The sequence below is a fragment of the Epithele typhae genome, assembly GCF_022376455.1.
Source record: "Epithele typhae strain CBS 203.58 chromosome Unknown BXZ73scaffold_220, whole genome shotgun sequence".
Taxonomy (NCBI): domain Eukaryota; kingdom Fungi; phylum Basidiomycota; class Agaricomycetes; order Polyporales; family Epitheliaceae; genus Epithele; species Epithele typhae.
The window spans coordinates 2,247-20,484 of record NW_025954411.1 but is presented as its reverse complement, the minus strand read 5'-3'; the positions used below and the strand labels follow the sequence as shown (position 1 = coordinate 20,484).

Below are 18,238 nucleotides of genomic sequence, written 5' to 3'. Positions count from 1 at the left end.
CGACCACTGATGGTTCCAGTTATTTTGCTAGGATCAAAAGGTCGTACAATCAGAGTGCCTTGAAGTGTAGAACCCCTGGACAGACAGGTGTATACTGACTGGTGGCTGCCACACTCTTGAATATCTATCACATTGTATTTCCTAGTCCGGCCTTGTGAGCCGTAGTCTGTCATTGCAAAGTTGGCTAGAATAGAGACCTGAGAGCGATAGATCCCAAGTGTTTTCCCGTTTGGCATAGCACAGACTATCTTTCGCTCATTTGGAGTGATAGGGATTACATTCACAGGCAGTCCAGGTAGCTGAATAGGTTTTGGGGGACAGCTGAGCTTGACAAAGAGCGCTATCAGTGCTTGCTTGTCTTCATCAATGTCTTTGGCCTTCCAGCCTACAATCTCTGCTTCAGCACCATCGGTTACTCCACACTCTGTGGCCTCATTGTTTTTAATCATCACTGGCATTCCAACACACAAAGACAGCTTTCCTGGCATATGTGCAGTCATTTTTGGATCCAAACTCCACAAGAGATCCTGGAGTTCAGTAGAGGCAATGTTTGTTTTCCTAAGGGGATTAGTTGCCTTTTTCCGGGTATGCTTTGGCATGTCTTCACTCATATTATATCCTAGTCTGTCCATAGAATAAAAGTTGACTAGTTCCTGCCCATGATCCTTTGCAAACTGGGCCACAGATTTTTCATTTATGCCATCCCTCACAGCATTATATCAGGTGATAATAGAGACATACTTGAAGTTGGGATCATTGAGAGAGGGTCTGCCTGGTGCACAGCTAGCAACTCTAGACTGCAATAGCTTATAATCAGATTGTGTGCAGGCATAGTACCTGAGATTTTCCAAGGCAACACGAAGCTTTGCATCCTCTGGGCTCTGTGACTTCTGGCGCATATTTTCTCTCAATATTACTGTGGTAGTGAATTGGTGCCACAATGCTTTCCCAATGGACATTTGTTGTTGGGTATGAGAATGTGTGTGGTGGATAACACGTCCAACTTCACCTGAAAACAAGGGTGCACCACCTACTGCAGGAGGCAGCTGGGCAAAATCACCAGCAAGAATCATATTAATACCTCCAAATGGAGTGCCATCATTTTTTAGAGAAGCACACATTTTAGCACATATGGAATAGAGATCTATGCAGTTCACCATGCTCACTTCATCCAAAAACATGTATTCCACATGCTGAATGCGTGCCCGGACCTGAGCCAAACTAGCCACGTGGTCTGATCCATTTGAACCCATTCCTCGAACTATTCCCAAAATTGAATGATATGTAGATCCACCAATTAGAGCAGCTGCAGCCCCAGTAGGTGCAATACACATGAATCTGTAGCCCTCCTCACGCTTCCCAAAGAAGTGAATGAGTGCTTTGATCACTTGGGACTTTCCTGTGCCAGCCATTCCACCCAGATACATTTTGAGATGCTCTCCGCTGGGTTCAACTGCTTGGTTAGCGACAATTCTGAATGTGCGCTCTTGATCCTGATTCACACTGAACTCTGTGACAGTGCTATCAATGAGCTGCTGCATAATTTCATTGTCAGCCCAGAACTTCTTGTTCAAGAAATACTTTTTCCCAACTACCTTCCCTTCATTGACTTCATGGTTAGGGGGTGGCCAGACAGCAGCAACTTCTTTTTTGTGTTGATCAGCCTGTGTGTCCCTGGCTTCAATCAATGCCTGACGTCTGTCTGTAAGTAGCTTTTTCCACTCTGGCCCAGAAGTATCTTCATTGAACTTGAGTTGCTGTGTTGAAGGTTTATTTTCAGAACTTATTTGGCTTGGAAGGGCCCACCCTGATGACTGCAGCATCTCTTCTGCCTCTGCAAACTTTCTGTCTCGTGCTTCCCAGATGCTTTTCTTATAATCTACATCGCCATCTCTGTCACACGCTTGTCTACAGTCTCCATAGTACCATTCAAAAACTCGCCCTTGTAGCAGCCCTCTAGATACTGCACCATGGCCTGCTCAAAGTCTGAGGTGGGGTCTAAAATGCGATCTCTAATCTCTTGTGGAGTGAGTGCACATTTAATCCACAGCAGCATATGCAAGTGCAGAGTCAAACGGCCCTGCTGTTCAACAGTTCCGTAGTACCCAGCTGTGTCTCCATATAAACCGGGTTTACTAGTGCCCACTCCAAGAACGTGTTTCAGGAACAGGTCAACCATGACATTGAAGAAACGGGCACCTGCAACTGGATTGTTTGCAATCAGATTGAGACGCTGATCCCTTGGTCTGAACTCTGGTATATATTTCTGATCAGTGTCTGCAAAATATAGTGCCAGAGGGTGTTTGACATCAGTGGGAGCAAATGTGATGAACCAGGAGGGTGCACCAAGATAAGATACCATTGCCCAGATCTCATTGCGCATATACTTTTTACTAGTAATAGATCCTTTCACCTTGTAGTTCACATGGTCCAAATCACTTAGGAGCCAGAAGCAAGCCTTTTCCTCCTCAGTCTCTGGTTTAAAACATCCCTTAGACAGCCTATTTGCAAGCTCAGTCACAGTTTCTGTGCTGATATTCAGCAGTCTGTGTGCAATCTCATCAAAACGCTTCTTATCAGCAAGAAGATAGCCTGCACTGGTAGACTGCTTGATTTGCTCATGGTTCAAAGCAACCAAGGGAAACAATGGCTCAAGTTGGAAGCGTTTATCATAGTACATCAGCAACTGCTGCTTCCGCTTCTCTTCAGACACATTAATAGTGCCTTTCACATTTTTTAGCCCACCATAGCCATATGGGAAGAGCCACGGAAACATTTGTGGGTAGAGCTGAGGATTGTTATAGATGCTTTCTGGATTTTTTTCCTGACCAATTCCAAGCACCTTTCCACCAGATTTGAAGTGTTCTACAGCTCTTGCCTTGATTTCATATGGTCTGATCTTCCCAGATGTTCAAGACGTTCACCAGTCAATCCATGCACTACAAATGGACACTTTCCATCATCTACACCTTCCTCTTCCTCTATTCCAGTGACTGCAGCTGCCTCTGGATCAATATTAGACATACTCTTAGTCTGAGTATAGTTCACAATCACTGGAGGCTCATCTTCAGGATACTCTGCCAGATTTTTGTATGAAATGGTCAGATCTGCATAGTCAGAATGGTTGAGCTTAAGCCACTCGAGTGCAGCACTGACTTTCTTTTGCCTAACAAGCATAGGTGTGCGTTTGTATTCCTTTGCTGTGGGCACATCAGGACCCAGAAATATAAATGCAAGCACTTCATCAAGCTCGTCTCTAGGTGGAGGCAGCACAGAATATATTTTAGGCATAGGGAGAGAGTGGCTGACCACATTTGCCTTCATCTTAGACATTCCTGAAATCTGGACTTTTACTATACACATATTGTGCTTTACTCGTGCAATCAAGAGTTTTTCTGTCCAGCTCAAGTCTTTCAGAGCATCTGGTACCTCACCTATCCAAAGCCCATTTGCCAGACTGTTTGGAGGTAGCTTTCCAGAGAGTAAATCAGTGGCACATGACTGGCAGACATTATCACAGCTTGGCAGGAGCACCTTTCCTGGGACATCACAGATAGGATCTGCAATAGAAGTGCGCTCTACCCGTGTAACTGGCCTTTCTGGAATAAGAATATTGAGATCACATGTAAGCTTGCTGAGTGGTTGAAGTTCTGACTTGTACGTCAATAAGCCACAGACTGCACAAGCACCCTCTTGGAAGTTTCTAAGCTGAATGTCTGAGGCAAATCCAGTGATAATCTCACCTAACAACTGAGTATCAGGTGGACTAGGTGGAAACTGGTGCTTTACAGACTTTGAAACTAGAGATTCATTCAAAGGTAGAAAGGCTTTAGCACGCTTAGTCTTCTGTTTTTTACTATTGGTCTGCACTGGCTCTATTGGAATGAAGGAAGCTATGGATTCAGAGCATGATTCACAAGTGTGTGCTATTAAAAGACTCATCAAATAGGTTTTGGTTTGCTTAACATTGGGAGAAAACTTAAGTGTGATAATGGTGTTACTAATATGGCACACTCAGTCTTCACTATCTCACTAGAAAACACACATTTATGATAGTGGTGGTTCATATTCATTGCTATTTCACCTTGAACTGGATACCTTTGGGGTTCACTTGCTGTTCACCACTTCCCTCTTGTGTTCTTGGAGGGAATAACAGCACCACCAAATTGTGACAATCTCAGAGTGCTAATAGGCTTAGAAGATGTTTCAACTGCTATCTGAATAGAGTAATATTTGCTCTTGATAGCAGCCCAGAAGTCATGCTTAAGCATGCAAGTCCGCACAAACAAAAGTCTAATAAGCCTCACTTGAGACCGTGGAGAGTTCCAGGTCAAGTATAGTGATACACTAGGCTGCATATAGCCATACATAGACCCAGAATAATGCCAGACAGGTGAGGGGTAGATAACCTCAATGTTTGACTGAAGGCACAGACAGACAGAGCTTAAAACAGAGGTGCTCGTCCAAACCTCATCCACAAGGGACCTGGGGCTTTCAATCAAGGTGCCCAGAGTAACCTGCTCAGTGTAGTCTAAGCTATATAGAGAGTGATCATCTATAGATGTATCAGTAAGGTTGTGCCATAACAGAGGAGAGAAGTGCACTTACAACATAGATTGGAATGGATCTGGGAGAGAGAGGCAGAGTTAACTTGTGCAGAGGTGTGCCAAGCACACTGAATCAGCCATAAAAGGCTGAATAGTAAGGTGGGTTTGAGTGCAGAGTAGGAGAACATTGTGGTTCGAGTTCAGAAGTGAGAGGCGCCCAGAGGCTGCCTAGCCAAAGTTCAACTTCAACCACCATCAAACTCCCATGGTCATGTGACCATGTGGAAGGCGCCAAGTTCTTATCTTAGTCGAAAGCAAGACTCGGTGAAGCGCACTTGATTATCACACCCAGAAGTTCAGCAACAAATTATGAATCAGATTGCAAGAGTGTATATCGAGTTGGTCGTAATGAGCGTGGTGGTAGTACAAAGCATTAGTGTGTAAGTAAAGAAAGAATTAGATGATCGTAAAAGAGTCCAGATATCAGTGAGCAGAGGGCAGTGCAGGAGAGTATGGTTCATGATATGTACATAGGGATGTCCACAAGATACCAGAAAAACAAGGTAGGAGAGAGCAAGAGATGCATAGTGGTAGTGGGTATGAGTGTAGCACGACATACATGCACAGGGAGACAACAATCTGTATAAGACAAGAACAAAGACGACACAAGTCTGGTATCAGCATGATGCACATGCACAGGGAGATGACGATCTGCAAAAGACAACCAGCGCACTAGGTGCTCTCCTCAACCGACACATGAGAGGCGATCTTCACTGCACCGCAGAGGTTGAAGCCAATTGAAGGCTTGTCGTCACTGCCACTCTTACTAGAGTAAGAGTTGCAGGTGAAGTAGACGACAGCCAGATCGTGAGGCTGGAGCGGTTCACCACCCTCACTAGGAAGGCAGTGAGGGAGCAACTGAGGCTGGTTGAGGAGATAGCTCTCGACTCTGTCTTCCTTCTGGAAGTGCGCAGTGGCGTCCCAGACTGGGTCTGAAAGCACAAAGTAAGCACTTGAAGCGCTTCAATGTGTGTAATGGAGAACTTACAGGTGGCATCAGGCGAGTGATACGACTTCACCGTGTCACTCAGATCCTTGATGGGATTAGACTGCCGCACAGAGCGACTAGAGGAACCTACTTCCTCGTCGTCCTCATCTGAGCTGAGGTGGATGCTCTTCGCTGCACTCTAAATTAGTCACTGCATCAGTGCAGACAAAAATATGCACTCACGGACAGGACCAGAGATTGACCCTGTGACAAAAGCACCGACTCAGTATCGCAGAGCAAATAGAGCAAGCAACTCACTTTTAGGCCGAGGTGTCATGGTACTTGCACGTTCAGGGTTGTGCAACGCAGAGTGTGCCCATAAGCAACCCTGGCTAACAAGCTCATCATTCTTCAAGAGTGCAGTTTCACCAGTGGCGATCGTTGCTTCCTGGTAGTCCATTGCACGAAGGACAAAAGGACCCAGTTGAGCATTATCAGCCTTGCCGAGCAGCTCAAGGTGAATGCCTTTGCCGTATAACGATGTGGCACCAAACTGGAACTCCCCGTTGTTCTCCGTGTGCGCTCTGATCACCATGCCAACAGCATAGCCAATAGCTATGTTGTTGCCAAGAGCCAGGTTGTCGAAACACAGATAGTATGAGTTAGCCTTGAACTTGGAGACCTTCTTGAAGAACTTAGGGTCGGCGCATCCAATATTGAAGACCTTCATGCCGTCGCCAGTGTTGGCCAACGTCTTGTAAAAGATTACGATTAATGAGGTACGAATGAATTGTTCTTTATGGGGTGGGCTCTGGCTGCGACGCGTGACACCCTTAACTCAACGCCGTGGGAATATATTCCAGACTCTGATTACTCTTCACTAGCACAGCCACTTCCCACGCATAGGTTTGCTACTTACTCCCATCACCCTAGCTCTGGGTTAGGGTCCCCCTGTAGGGTTCCACTAGCGCTGGGTTTGCACTGCCACCTGGGCCCAGCGCTTCACTCCTTTCTACACTTTGTAGTGCCTGTTAGTGTTCACACCTATTCAACAAGACTGAGATGAGCGCTATTTGGGGCTTCAGTCAGACTCTATGTGGACTACTACTATGAATATACTCAAGATTTATAGACATTGATTCAATTTTGAAGGGCTGCTTTCAGAAAAGTGAGGCTTCTGCAAGTTATTAGACGCCCAGTGGCTGTATCGCCCTGCCTCTGCCCATTGCACCTATGCCTGCCTACTAGTAAATCAGATCAATTCCCTATAATGTTGATTATATTTGTGAACCTAGTCCACATAGTACTAGTCTAGATGTCAACAAAGCGCTCATATCAATGCAGTGTTGGAAGCACTGCAAGGTCAATGACATATGGTTCATATGTTGTAACTGTTGGTATGAGCTCAGATGATGTCCGTTTTGGATGGTCTTGAGTGCGTTCGATGTGCATTGATGAGAGGGATCTAATAGGTTATGTCACGTGATTCTGGAAACAGATGCGATGGAATGGTTTGAGTAACACTGCTGCAGCACTATATGTACTGTATATGGCTGATTATAGGCTTGTTTCTGAGCCAATCACTATATATGTAGGTGTATTAGAACACCTCTTTGAAGGGCTACAAGACAGTATATGTTATGTTATGTATTGTGTATTGCAGCTGCTATACTGTAGCAACTACTGCTTGGCAGTGTTGACTGGGTTATAGCGCTGTGCCTGAGAATATGCTTATGTAACATACACCATTCAAACTCCACTTTGAATACGTACTCGTCATAGTTTAAATCATAAGAAACGGACATGAAATGAGCAATAGAGAGTGTAAGCAATGTTCCTAGATGCAATTGCCTAATAAGGTGTGTGAGAAAACTGTTACATAAGCCATAGCAACGCACTCTCATCGCTCCTGCCACTGCTCCTCCTCTCTTGGGGGACTCTCATCCACCCTTCACCTCTGTAGCCTGGCTTTTGGCCAAAGTCAGTGCTCATGAGTGGGAGGATGCCCCCCCCACAGTCCCTGTGCTCCTGTACCATGCCTACTCGGTGCACCGATTTAGAGCGGTGGTCTTGAGCCTGGGATACCTGCGACATTGCCATTTTGGGTGGCCGGGTCGTTGGAGCACAGACCGAGTTCTGTGTGAGATGGATTCAGCACTCTCTTCAACTCTCTGGTAAGCTTTCAGTGTTTATAGGTAGTAGGTAAGTGTTGTTTGTCTAGTTGCTCATCACCATGGTACTTTGACGTCACTATGCCTCCTTCCCATTCTCTATCACCCTTAGAACAATGCCAGATTGCTCCCAGGTGTGTGCTCTTTCTGTAGACCCCCCATTTATCCCCACTTCGCATTTTGGCCCCTCTGTGCACATACTGATGATGTGGGTCGGCACAGCGCCAATGGGCGTCTATTTCAGAGGCGCCCATAGCGCTGCTACATCCATAAGGCCTGTGTGCCATCCATCCCCTTCCCATGGTTGGATCTGCTTCATTTTTGGTAGGTAGGCACTAGTAGCACTACCCACACAATCTATGTACTTCGTTTCATCATGTTGTATCATTTGAGCCTATAACAGCATTTTAGAGCCTGGGACTGGCCACCTAGCCCACCTCAGCGCCTCTAGGCGCCTATTTTCACTCTCAGCCACAGCCACCACTACCAGCTACTGCAAGCCACACCCAGCCACCTAAAATTGTCATCCACAAGCCCAGCTGCAATCCATCCTCTTTTGGTGGGGCTGTGCTACCCAATCTTTGTCAGCTGCCTCTCCCATGCCTCTCCACCATATATGGACACTGTTTGCCACTATTTGCCCCCTTCTGCCCCTGCCACAGCTGCCACAGTGGCTGAAAGTGCAGCTAGGTGCCTGCTTTGAACGCTTTTTTCAAACTCAGCTCAGCTTAGCTGGTACAGCACCTAGGTGGGGGACCCAGGAGCCTTGGGTTCAATCCCTGCCAGTTGCTATGCAGGCCTGGTTGTAACCATGGGTATTCAAGCTTTGTAAAATCCAATCAATTGCCTAAAACCCTGATTATATTCATGAAAGCAGCTACTATAGAGTATGTTACTAATGTGCTTACAGCTTGGCTTTAAACACATTAGATAAGGGACAGTGTAGATATAATCACTGGTGCCTACTAACTTTAGAGAGCTCATGTGACCTCAGTTCTTATCTGTTTGGGGTGATTGTATATGCATCAAAAAGCTATGTAGAAGGCCTACATGACTGCAACCCCTTTGTTGACCCTAGTCCCCCCTTCAAGTGTTCTTGCAATGTAGAATGATAGTGCATACTCTGTCTCTGTAAAATCAAACACAGCACTTAAAATCTTGACTATATCCAGAAGGGCAGCTATAACACAGTGTGTTGTACTATATTGGATTTTATCTGCATAGTAAGCACTTTAGTACTAGCTTTCACAATGTTTACACTTCTGCTATATATTATGTTTTTGTTTGCCTATGATGATAGTGGTGGTGTTTAATGTAGCTTATTAAGGTCTCTCATATCTTCTCATTATATCCCATATCTCATTAATCATTTTCTGCCAGTAATGGCCCACTCCTACCAATCCTAGTGAACACCTAATGAGTATCAATCTGCAGGATTTGATTGAATTATACATACGTTGGATGCACCGTGGGGTAGTGCTTTGAGGTCAGAAGCCTGCTGGTGGGGCTCACATGCAGTGGGTGAATGTAGTTCACCATGTACGTCTTGCCGCTACAACAGAAAAGTCAGCAAAGAGAGTCCTAATTAGAATTAAAAAAACATGACTCACTCATTCTCAAAGTCAGGCAGCCCATGGCGAATGTTGGCGATCGTGGTGCTCCTGTCGATCGACTGCTGAACACCCCAAAGCTCGTGCGGTACCGATCTGTAAGAAGTGTGAGTAGAAGTTACTACAACTAAAAATGACTCACTTTGAGGCCTTGTCCTTGAGCTTCTGCATGTCGAGAGGCTTAGGCAACACCCTGATAAGCAGTGCAATGTCAGCGAGAGCACCACCAGGTAGCAAGCTAGATAGAGTAACTTACAAGCATTCAACTTTCACTTCCGACAGGTCTATGGTCTGGGTTGACACAGACTTGTGCTTGAGTCTACACAGATGTTAGCAGAGATCTGAGCACTATAAATGAGAAGCTTACGAGAAGCGGGCCTTCTTTGTGGGAGACGTTCTGGAATATGGAAATATGTCAGAAGTGTGTACGAAAGAACAGGAAGAAGATACGTACTTGAGAGCGTCATCACTGCCTTCATCTTCAGAAGACTTGGAGCGCTTGCCTGCCGCCTTGAACACAGATACCAGACTACCACTAGCACGGGAGGCAGTGTCAACCAAGCTGTCAGCTTGCACCTTGACGTTTCTCTTCTTGGTTGGAGTTGAGCTAGAGGGCATAATAAGCACAATATCAAACACGGATTTGAGAATTGTACCTAGTCAAAGGAGTCCTGTCTTTCATCTTGATCGAGGACATCTTGCTTGCAAGCTTCTTGCTTGGTGTGCCACTGGAAAGCATGAGCAATTGTGTTCACTAACAAACTGAATACGTAGAGAAAATCTGGGTTAGAGTCCTCGTCATCAATATCCATATCGTCTTCAGCCCCCCCAGCCGCCTCCAACTCAAATTCAGACATGATGTCATCGTCTGAGTCCTCAGCCTGGGGCCTGAGTTGGGCTGCCTTGCCACGCTTAGTTGGCATCAAGCTGGGAGAATATGTAAGTATACATATGATGTCACAATATACTGAACTTACTGAGTGATGTTTGACTCTGACTTGGTGCGACGCTGCTGACGCCCACGGGGTGTCATAGTGCTAGTACATATGAGTAAGAATGCATGAATATAAAGGCACATTGCTCACATCTCGACCACTGGCTTGGACGCTGAGGGGTGTCTAGGCTTTTGCCTATAACAAAGGTAAGCCAGTGGTTGAGCGTATAAAGGAATAGACTTACGGAGACGGAGACTTTGGAGAGACGTTCAGCTTTCCCATAGAAGGCTTCCTACAGCTGAGCGTGAGCACTAGTAGCACAACTTAAACAAATTACTTACTTCCTAGGTGTCTTCTGATTGTCAGGAACACGCACATGGTAATCGCCATCGTCAGAGGAGATGCCAGCCATCTTCTCAGCCTGCTTGGATTCTCGACGAGCCCTAGCAGCCTGCAGCTCCTTCACCTTCAACCTGAACTTGAAGTAAGCAAGCAGTGTAAGCAAAGTAAATAAGACTCATGAGGTGTCGATCTCGCAGTACTTGTCCTGCTCGGAACCTTCATCCTCTGAAGTCTCAGAGTGGCGATGAACGTCATCAGCCTCGTTTGAAATGAAGCTTTTGGTGATCCTGAAACAAAGTTAGTAACAATAGTGGTCTGAGAAGTGAATGTGCACACCGTTGAACCTCTTTCTCATCCCCAGCCAAAGGTGTAGAATCCTGGTGAGCCTGAGAACGAGTGAGAGTAGGGGAGAGAGAAGGGTTGCGCTTGGTCGTAGCCGAGGCCTTGCGAGATCCAGTGCTACACCTTCCACCGCGACCAGTGCTTTTGGCAGTCTGTCTACCAGACGGAGCAGGCTGCCGCTCAGCCTCATCACCAGAGGCCTGGGGCTTCTGAGGACGACCTTCTTGAGGCTTTTTGATGGTGCTGCAACTGTGAATGAGTATAAAGAATATAAAACACATATGGTAGGCACATACATCGTCAAGGTCTCCTTCGTTTCACCCCCATGATCAGGAGAAGGGGAAGGGGACTCATTGCGCGTGGATGGTACGGGGGAGGAGGCAGCTCGACCACGCTTGGTTGGGGTTACTGTTTTCTTAGACCTATAATAAACGTATCAGCCTGGCATATGCGAATGAAAGGAATCACATACGTGGCAGAGGCGCGAGTCTTGGCCATAGTGAGTGTATAAAGGAGCGGGTATCAGAAAGGAGTGTGATTGGGAGTGATTAGAGGAAGCGAGAATGAGAGCAAGAAAGAGAGAGAGTGTGTGTGGACGACAGCGCGTCTGCCTAGGTTTATATACAGCACTGTGATGCTGTTTATTTGTCCCTTGGTCCGTGCACATCGTCCCACCAGCTCACTCTGAATTTCTCAGCGGTTCCTGAATCCGTCTATGCGGCTATTTAGACTGTCGGCTATATCTGCCAGCACTTGGCTCACTGTTGCATAGTCCCATACAACAGTGACCCTATACAGTTTAGTGACATGTAGCAGAAAGAAGTAGCTCTTGAATGACACCCAACATGCAGAAGAAGGGAGGGAAGACACGGATGGGGCATTGAAAATAAGCAAAGTCCGATGTTGTACCGCTCTTCGGATGAGCTTATCCCGATCAATAATGACGCACCGCCAGAGCACGTTCCAAAGAATCTAGACCGTGCACAAACAAACAGTTGGAAATTCCTGTTCACGTGTTGAGAAGACACTGAGATTAGACGAAAAGGGGATGAAGGGCTCCTCACCTTCAACCAACTATCGCAAACGTCTAATTCACCTCCTCTTTGCTATCCCCTATGCTTTATGCTGCTCAGCTGGCATTAGATGAGGCCAAATACGGTGAGTAGAGAGTTTTTGATTCTGACTTGATCTAATGCGCTTCTGTGTGGTGCAGCGAGAATGCTTAAGCAGGAGATGTAAAGCCTAGTAGAGGCAGAGGCTCCGTACAAGCAGCTTCAGAGCATCAAAGAGGTGAGCTTTGGATTATGCAGCACTGGAACAAATCTCATACCGTGCATGGTAGCCTAGCATTCTCAATGCAATTGGAGAGGTGGTGGACGTGGCAAACGGAGTGCGGATGACGCTCATCCATCAACGAGCGTCTCCTGAAGAGCCTATCGAGGAGCTTATCCTGTCGATCCAAGGATATCTCGTAGAGGCCAATCTCCCTCCTATTCGGAAGATGGAGTGAGTTTTGTGTATTATGATATGTACCTGAGTTCACCTGTCTGCTTCCAGTGTTCCTCGGTCCAATCATCGGATCATTGGTCTTAGCCAGTCAGTCGTTATCTCTGGCCTAGGTGAGGGCCTGTTCCAAGATGCGGTGCAGGGTGCGGTCTGTGTCTACCAAGTCTATCAGTGCCTTATCGAGACTCTTCATGGACGACTTCGAGAGTGGACCCCTTTTGATCGCTCAGACCACCTGGCTATCCAGTTCGGTAACCGTCTTCTGAGTAGGGGAAAGGAGGTTGGAGACGATGAGATTGTGGACTTGGCAGATGTCGTGGACCCCTTCAATGTTCTCCGACCAGCTCTGCGTGATCATGTTCACACTACCGACAATGCAGTTCAGTACTGGGAGCGTACAATGAAGGAGTCCAAGTACGTGCCAGGTTGCTATGAAGCCAACCATAGCTGACGTTGTTTAGGGCAACATACACAAAAATCAAGCCTCACCAGATCAACACCTCAAACCTAGTCGAGCTACAGATCACTTTCACAGTGGTTCACCTTCCCCGACAGGAGTACGTCTTTGTTCCTAAGCTACGTTCGATCTGTGTTCTAGACCGTACTGTCGAGAAGGTGAGTGCTATATGCTGATTCTCACTTGGAGCGTGCTTGCTGATTTGATTATAGGACTTCAATCTAGCTTCAATTGCAGCTTTGACAAAGCGTGCCAAGTCTCCCAGACGTACTTTGAAGCGCAAGGTCGGCTACGGCGACAGCGAGGAAGATGACACAGACTCTGTGTTGAAGCGTATGCGCTTGGACGATAGTGACTTGCAGGACAGCGCAGTTGTATCTCAGACAGATGTGCCTATGGCTGGGTAGAAGATGTAGAGCTGGCATGTGCTTCTTCTAGTGAATTGAGCTTCTCTTCTCGGTGCATGAATGTGAATGTGAACACGTGATTCTTGAATCTGAATATCGACTTGAATGAGAACACGTGATCTTTGAATCTGAATATCGAGAGACTATCGAGAAGCTATCACTGCAGCCATCGTTCCAACCACATCCTATTCATCCACTGCACACATCATGGAGACTGGACTCTTTCCACACACGACCTCTTCTGGCCAGATCCTTAGCAGTCATCGCCAGTGCCAACTCTCTGTATCGGACGTTCGTTGGGACTCCTTGACCTCCTACGGCCTGAGCAAGCTCACACCATCCGTTCTCCGTTGGATTGGCGGCATCAAAACCGATGACCGAGGCATGCTATACCTGGATTGGAACATCCTGATCGCCCTTTGGGAGCGGTACCACCACTTTTATAGCTCCGTAGAAGCCGCCTGTCCCTAGCTTTGACTGTAGAAGCCACCTGTCCCCAGCTTTGACCGTCGATCAGTGGATCAGCTGTTCGGAATCCCAGAAGGGACAAATGGCACAAGTTCGAGAACAAGGGGAATCCTACCACCAAGAGATGGTCAAAGTTCCTCAGCAATGTGGAGAAACTAGGCAAAGTCCCGTTTGAACACCTGTCATGTGAATACCCTGAATTCTGCCCTCATCTCAACGCCGATCCCCATCGCTTTGAGACCAGCCTCTCTCAAGTCCTCTATTGCTTCCACTCCACCTACACCTTCTGCATCCATCTCTGCCTTCCCAGATTTCCATTCCCATTGCGAACCCCTTCCCGAGTCACTCCCCCCGGTTGGAACTATGAGCTCTTCTACGTACAGCCACCCGGTCAGCTCTACTGGGGTCCAATTGAGAAGACGGAGGCAGACTTCCCTCAGAAGTTTCAGCCGAAGAAGCTCCTGAAGCTGGAGGGGGAGGACTACGTTAGGCTTGCCGCCATTCACACGGTTACAAACAAGTGACTCAGAAGGCTGAAGTTGTCGGAGATGGAGGATTGGCGCAAGGAGACAGAGAAGGCCAGGGAGAGAGTTGAAAATTGGGTACACCTGGTGGGCAAGCTTCTTATTGAGCTTCCACTTATCTAGACTAGGTGTAGGATGGAGACCTCTTCAGAGGTTCGTGTTATCTTGCATGAGAAGGATGCTATAGTGCTATTGGACCCTTAGCAGAACGCAAACACTGTATACCAGATCTTCTCTTCAGTGCTTGGAAAGACTTGCAGTGTATGTCATTACGGAAAGTCCTCTGACTGGTTATTTTTTATGGCAAAGTTAAGCCACAGGTCTCTGATGATGGTGTTATATCAGCTGTACTTGTCTCTTCAGTGTAGTGTTACTATAAGGTTGTCTAGCACATACTTGGTCTCTTACACACCATATGTGTATTGTCTCTCATATGTATAAGCTTATGTTGCTTAGATTCAGACTAGAGACAGAATACCAAGCTTGCCACACAAATAGCACACTTGGAGGAGGAGATGGGCGCAAAAACAATGGTGCAAGCAATGGACAAAAGAAACCAGTCCCTAGGGGCCCCAACTGCAAGCACTCTTCCAAATCCCTTGAGAGCGACTGAGCTGATGGGAACAACCTGCCTACTTGGGAATGGCAGGGACAATATAGACACCCAGCCGTATGCTCCAGCATAGGTTCCCCAAGGGAACATGAAAAGGGAGAAAGAGTCAAGTCAGTAAGGTTCAGAAGAGCGCGAAGGCTGCAGCGGACATTGGGCACCTGCTGGACTGCGCTCAACCCACCATCACATGCAGGCACCTGTACACATAGGCTCTCGACCACCACATGACCGCAAGCACAGAGTTTTACTCTCGCTGGTGTCTTAACATCTTCATCAACACAATCATGGTACGACTACTCACACCCTGCACCACATGACGTACTCAACAATCTTGCAGTGCGCCAGTCGTACAGTTGTATCCCTTCAGCCAGTGACAAGTGCTTCTGGTATCTCTGCCCATCTCCCTCCTACCATCTCAGAACAACAACTGCCAACTCGTTTGAGGACAGAGTGTGGTTGTACCACCTCGCCTAGAAAACCACAGCCCCTCCTTCCCTGCACGTACTTTGTATCGTGTCTGGGGTGTGGCTTGCCTAGCAGGTCTGGCTCCTCCTTCAACTCTTCGTTCCGCTCACGGTGGTTCAAAAACCTGCGCTCGGCCGTCCATTTCTCCACATCTCCACTAGTTATCACTTGGCAGTGCCTTCTTCGTACTCTTCCTTCAGTATTCCCTCCTGCCTAACCCATTGGACGACGGGACACTCACAGCATGAGCACAGGTGACAGTGTCTGTATCTCATGCTCTTGTTGCATGAATTCAGATGCTGATTGTTCCATGATTGGCATCTGAGCTCCAACATGTGTGGGAGGGCCAAGACCTGGAGGCTGTAATGCCATGAGCTACTTTTGGACAGTGCCCGCTCTCATCAGCTTTCCTTCGCTCTGCTGCATTGCTCATGCAGTTGGCACCACAATTCCTCGTATGTTGGGAACTTGAAGAGGAGATGACTTCAGTGGAAAGCCAGTTCACACGTAGTTGAAACCGCACAGGGCGACAAGGGGCACAATTTGACATGCTCTCATGGGATGGGCACAAGGGGAAGCGGATCCGACAAACACCCGAAGCACAGAGATGAAGCTTTGACACATATAGCATTGCGGCGTGAAGGAAGGGAAGACTGATATTGCACACGGCATCAGTGTTAGCAAGTATCATAAGAGCTGTCGAGGGTGGCGATACGTTCTCCTCTTACCCCTCATTACACGTACCTTCCGTAAACAATGATGCCTAGCCCATGTAAAGACAGCGAGGACTCGCACCCTCGGCTCTATATCTTAGACAATCGAACTTTTGTCGTGAGTTTCATGTATTGGTCTTTCTGTCCTCTGATACTTATTCGTCACTTAAATGTTCCCCCTCAATGACGGTCTCCTTGAGCAGTCCATGGTGGAGAATGGCACTGCCCTCACCCAGGCCCCAGCAGCCCCCCGAAGGACAACCAGGAGCCCACGGTCATTACGTCTTTGAGCCCCTACCCCACCACAGGAGCTCGACTCAAAAGAGCCCCATCCAGGCTTACGGGTCTGTGTTCAGGGACCCAGAACCTGTTGACCCCATTCTGGAGCCCGTGGTCCCCATTCCAGCCATTCCTGACTTTACCCACATCCTGGATGTTCTCGTCTGGACTCTTATGGCCATAGGGGACTTCACTACACCCTGCAGCACAGGGATGATGTAATAATCGAGATTTTAATGACCATTCTTCAGGGGCCCACCCCTTTCTCAATGCACAGTGAGTTTTTTTCTATTCACATCGTCTCAAAGCATTGACAATAATTTCAGACCAGTATAGAGGCTCTCGGTCGTCCTGAAACTTATGTCATTCGGATCTCAGATAGGAAGGAGTTGGAAATGCCATTTTAGCTACCTACTATTTGTCTACATGATGGCCACTTATAGAATGCACATTGTATGGCATCATCTCTTATTTGCTGGCAAAGAACACAGAACTGTCAAGTTGATGTTACAATTAATGAGGTACGAATGAATCATTCTTTATGGGGTGGGCTCAGACTGCGATGTGCGACACACTGAAAAATGCTAGTCTCTGGGATTTTTGTTACTTTGGACTAGCCCAGCCACTTCCCACGAATAGGTTTTCTACTTACTCCTATCACCCTAGCTCTGGGTTAGGGTCCCTCTGTAGGGTTCTACTAGCGCTGGGTTTGCACTGCCACCTGGGCTCAGCGCGTCACTCCTTTCTACACTTGGTAAGAGTGGGCCATTACTGGCAGAAAACAATTAATGAGATACGGAATATCTTGAGAATCTATGAGAGACCTTAATAAGCTATACTAAACCTTATCACCATAGACAGCCAAGAACAGAATATATAGCAGAAGTGCAAACATTGTGGAAGCTGGTACTAAATTGCTTACTATGCATATAAAAGGCAATACATTTACAACACCCTGTGTTATAGCTGCTCTTCTGAATACAGTCAATATTTTATGTGCTGTATTTGATTTTATAAAGGCAGAATACACACTATCATTCTACAGTGCTAGATCACCTAAAGGGAAAACAACAGAAGACAAAGAAGTGGCAGTCATATAGGCCTTCTACATAGCTTTCTAATGCATATACAATCACCCCAAAAAGACAACAACTGAGGTCACAGGAGTGATCTAAAGTTAGTAGGCACCAGTGATAATATCTACACTGTGCCTCATCTAACTTGTTTAAAGCCAAGCTGTAAGCATATTAGTAACACACTCTATAGTAGCTGCTTTCATGAATATAATCAGGATTTTAGGCAATTGATTGGATTTTACAAAGCCTGAATACCCATTGTTACAACCAGGCCTGCATAGCACAGCCACAGTAGAAAAAAGCGGCACTACCAGGGATCAAACCCAAGGCTCCTGGGCCTCCCACCCAGCTAGACTACCTGAGTTGAGCTGAGTTTGAAAAAAAAAAAGTGTTTAAAATAGGCACCTAGCTGCACTTTCAGCCACTGTGGTAGCTGTGGCAGAGGCAAACAGTGGCAAACAGTGTCTATATATGGTGGAGAGGCATGGGAGAGGCTGCTGACAAGGATTGGGCAGCACAGCCCCACCCAAGGTGGATGGATTGCAGCCAGGGCTTGTGGATGACAATTTTAGGTGGCTGGGTGTGGCTTGCAGTAGCTGGCAGTGGTGGCTGTGGCTGAGAGTGAAAATAGGCGCCTAGAGGCGCTGAGGTGGGCTAGGTGGCTGGTCCCAGGCTCTAAACATGTTGTTATGGGCTCAAATGACACAAGATGATGAAACAAAGTACATAGATCATGTGGGTAGTGCTACTAGTGCCTACCTACCAAAAATGAAGCAGATCCAACCATGGGAAGGG

At 47.0% G+C, this 18,238-nt stretch overlaps 2 protein-coding genes across 2 annotated transcripts; one reads left to right on the top strand and one right to left on the bottom strand.

Annotated features, from left to right (window-relative positions):
* Window positions 1–9,028: 9,028 nt before the first annotated feature.
* BXZ73DRAFT_83734 (uncharacterized protein) lies at window positions 9,029–11,433 on the bottom strand (the record flags this gene model as incomplete). Its single annotated transcript, XM_048023945.1, has 17 exons — window positions 9,029–9,119; window positions 9,163–9,258; window positions 9,317–9,412; window positions 9,459–9,509; window positions 9,573–9,635; window positions 9,684–9,713; window positions 9,771–9,923; window positions 9,973–10,044; window positions 10,076–10,243; window positions 10,294–10,353; window positions 10,402–10,446; window positions 10,496–10,543; window positions 10,593–10,724; window positions 10,794–10,880; window positions 10,930–11,184; window positions 11,232–11,357; window positions 11,408–11,433. 17 exons carry the CDS (start codon window positions 11,431–11,433, stop codon window positions 9,029–9,031), a joined length of 1,599 nt encoding a protein of 532 aa, XP_047870821.1.
* An 898-nt stretch (window positions 11,434–12,331) lies between these two features.
* Window positions 12,332–13,305, top strand: BXZ73DRAFT_58710 (uncharacterized protein; the record flags this gene model as incomplete). Its single annotated transcript, XM_048021661.1, has 4 exons — window positions 12,332–12,441; window positions 12,493–12,855; window positions 12,903–13,032; window positions 13,111–13,305. 4 exons carry the CDS (start codon window positions 12,332–12,334, stop codon window positions 13,303–13,305), a joined length of 798 nt encoding a protein of 265 aa, XP_047870820.1.
* Between the last annotated feature and the right edge of the window lie 4,933 nt (window positions 13,306–18,238).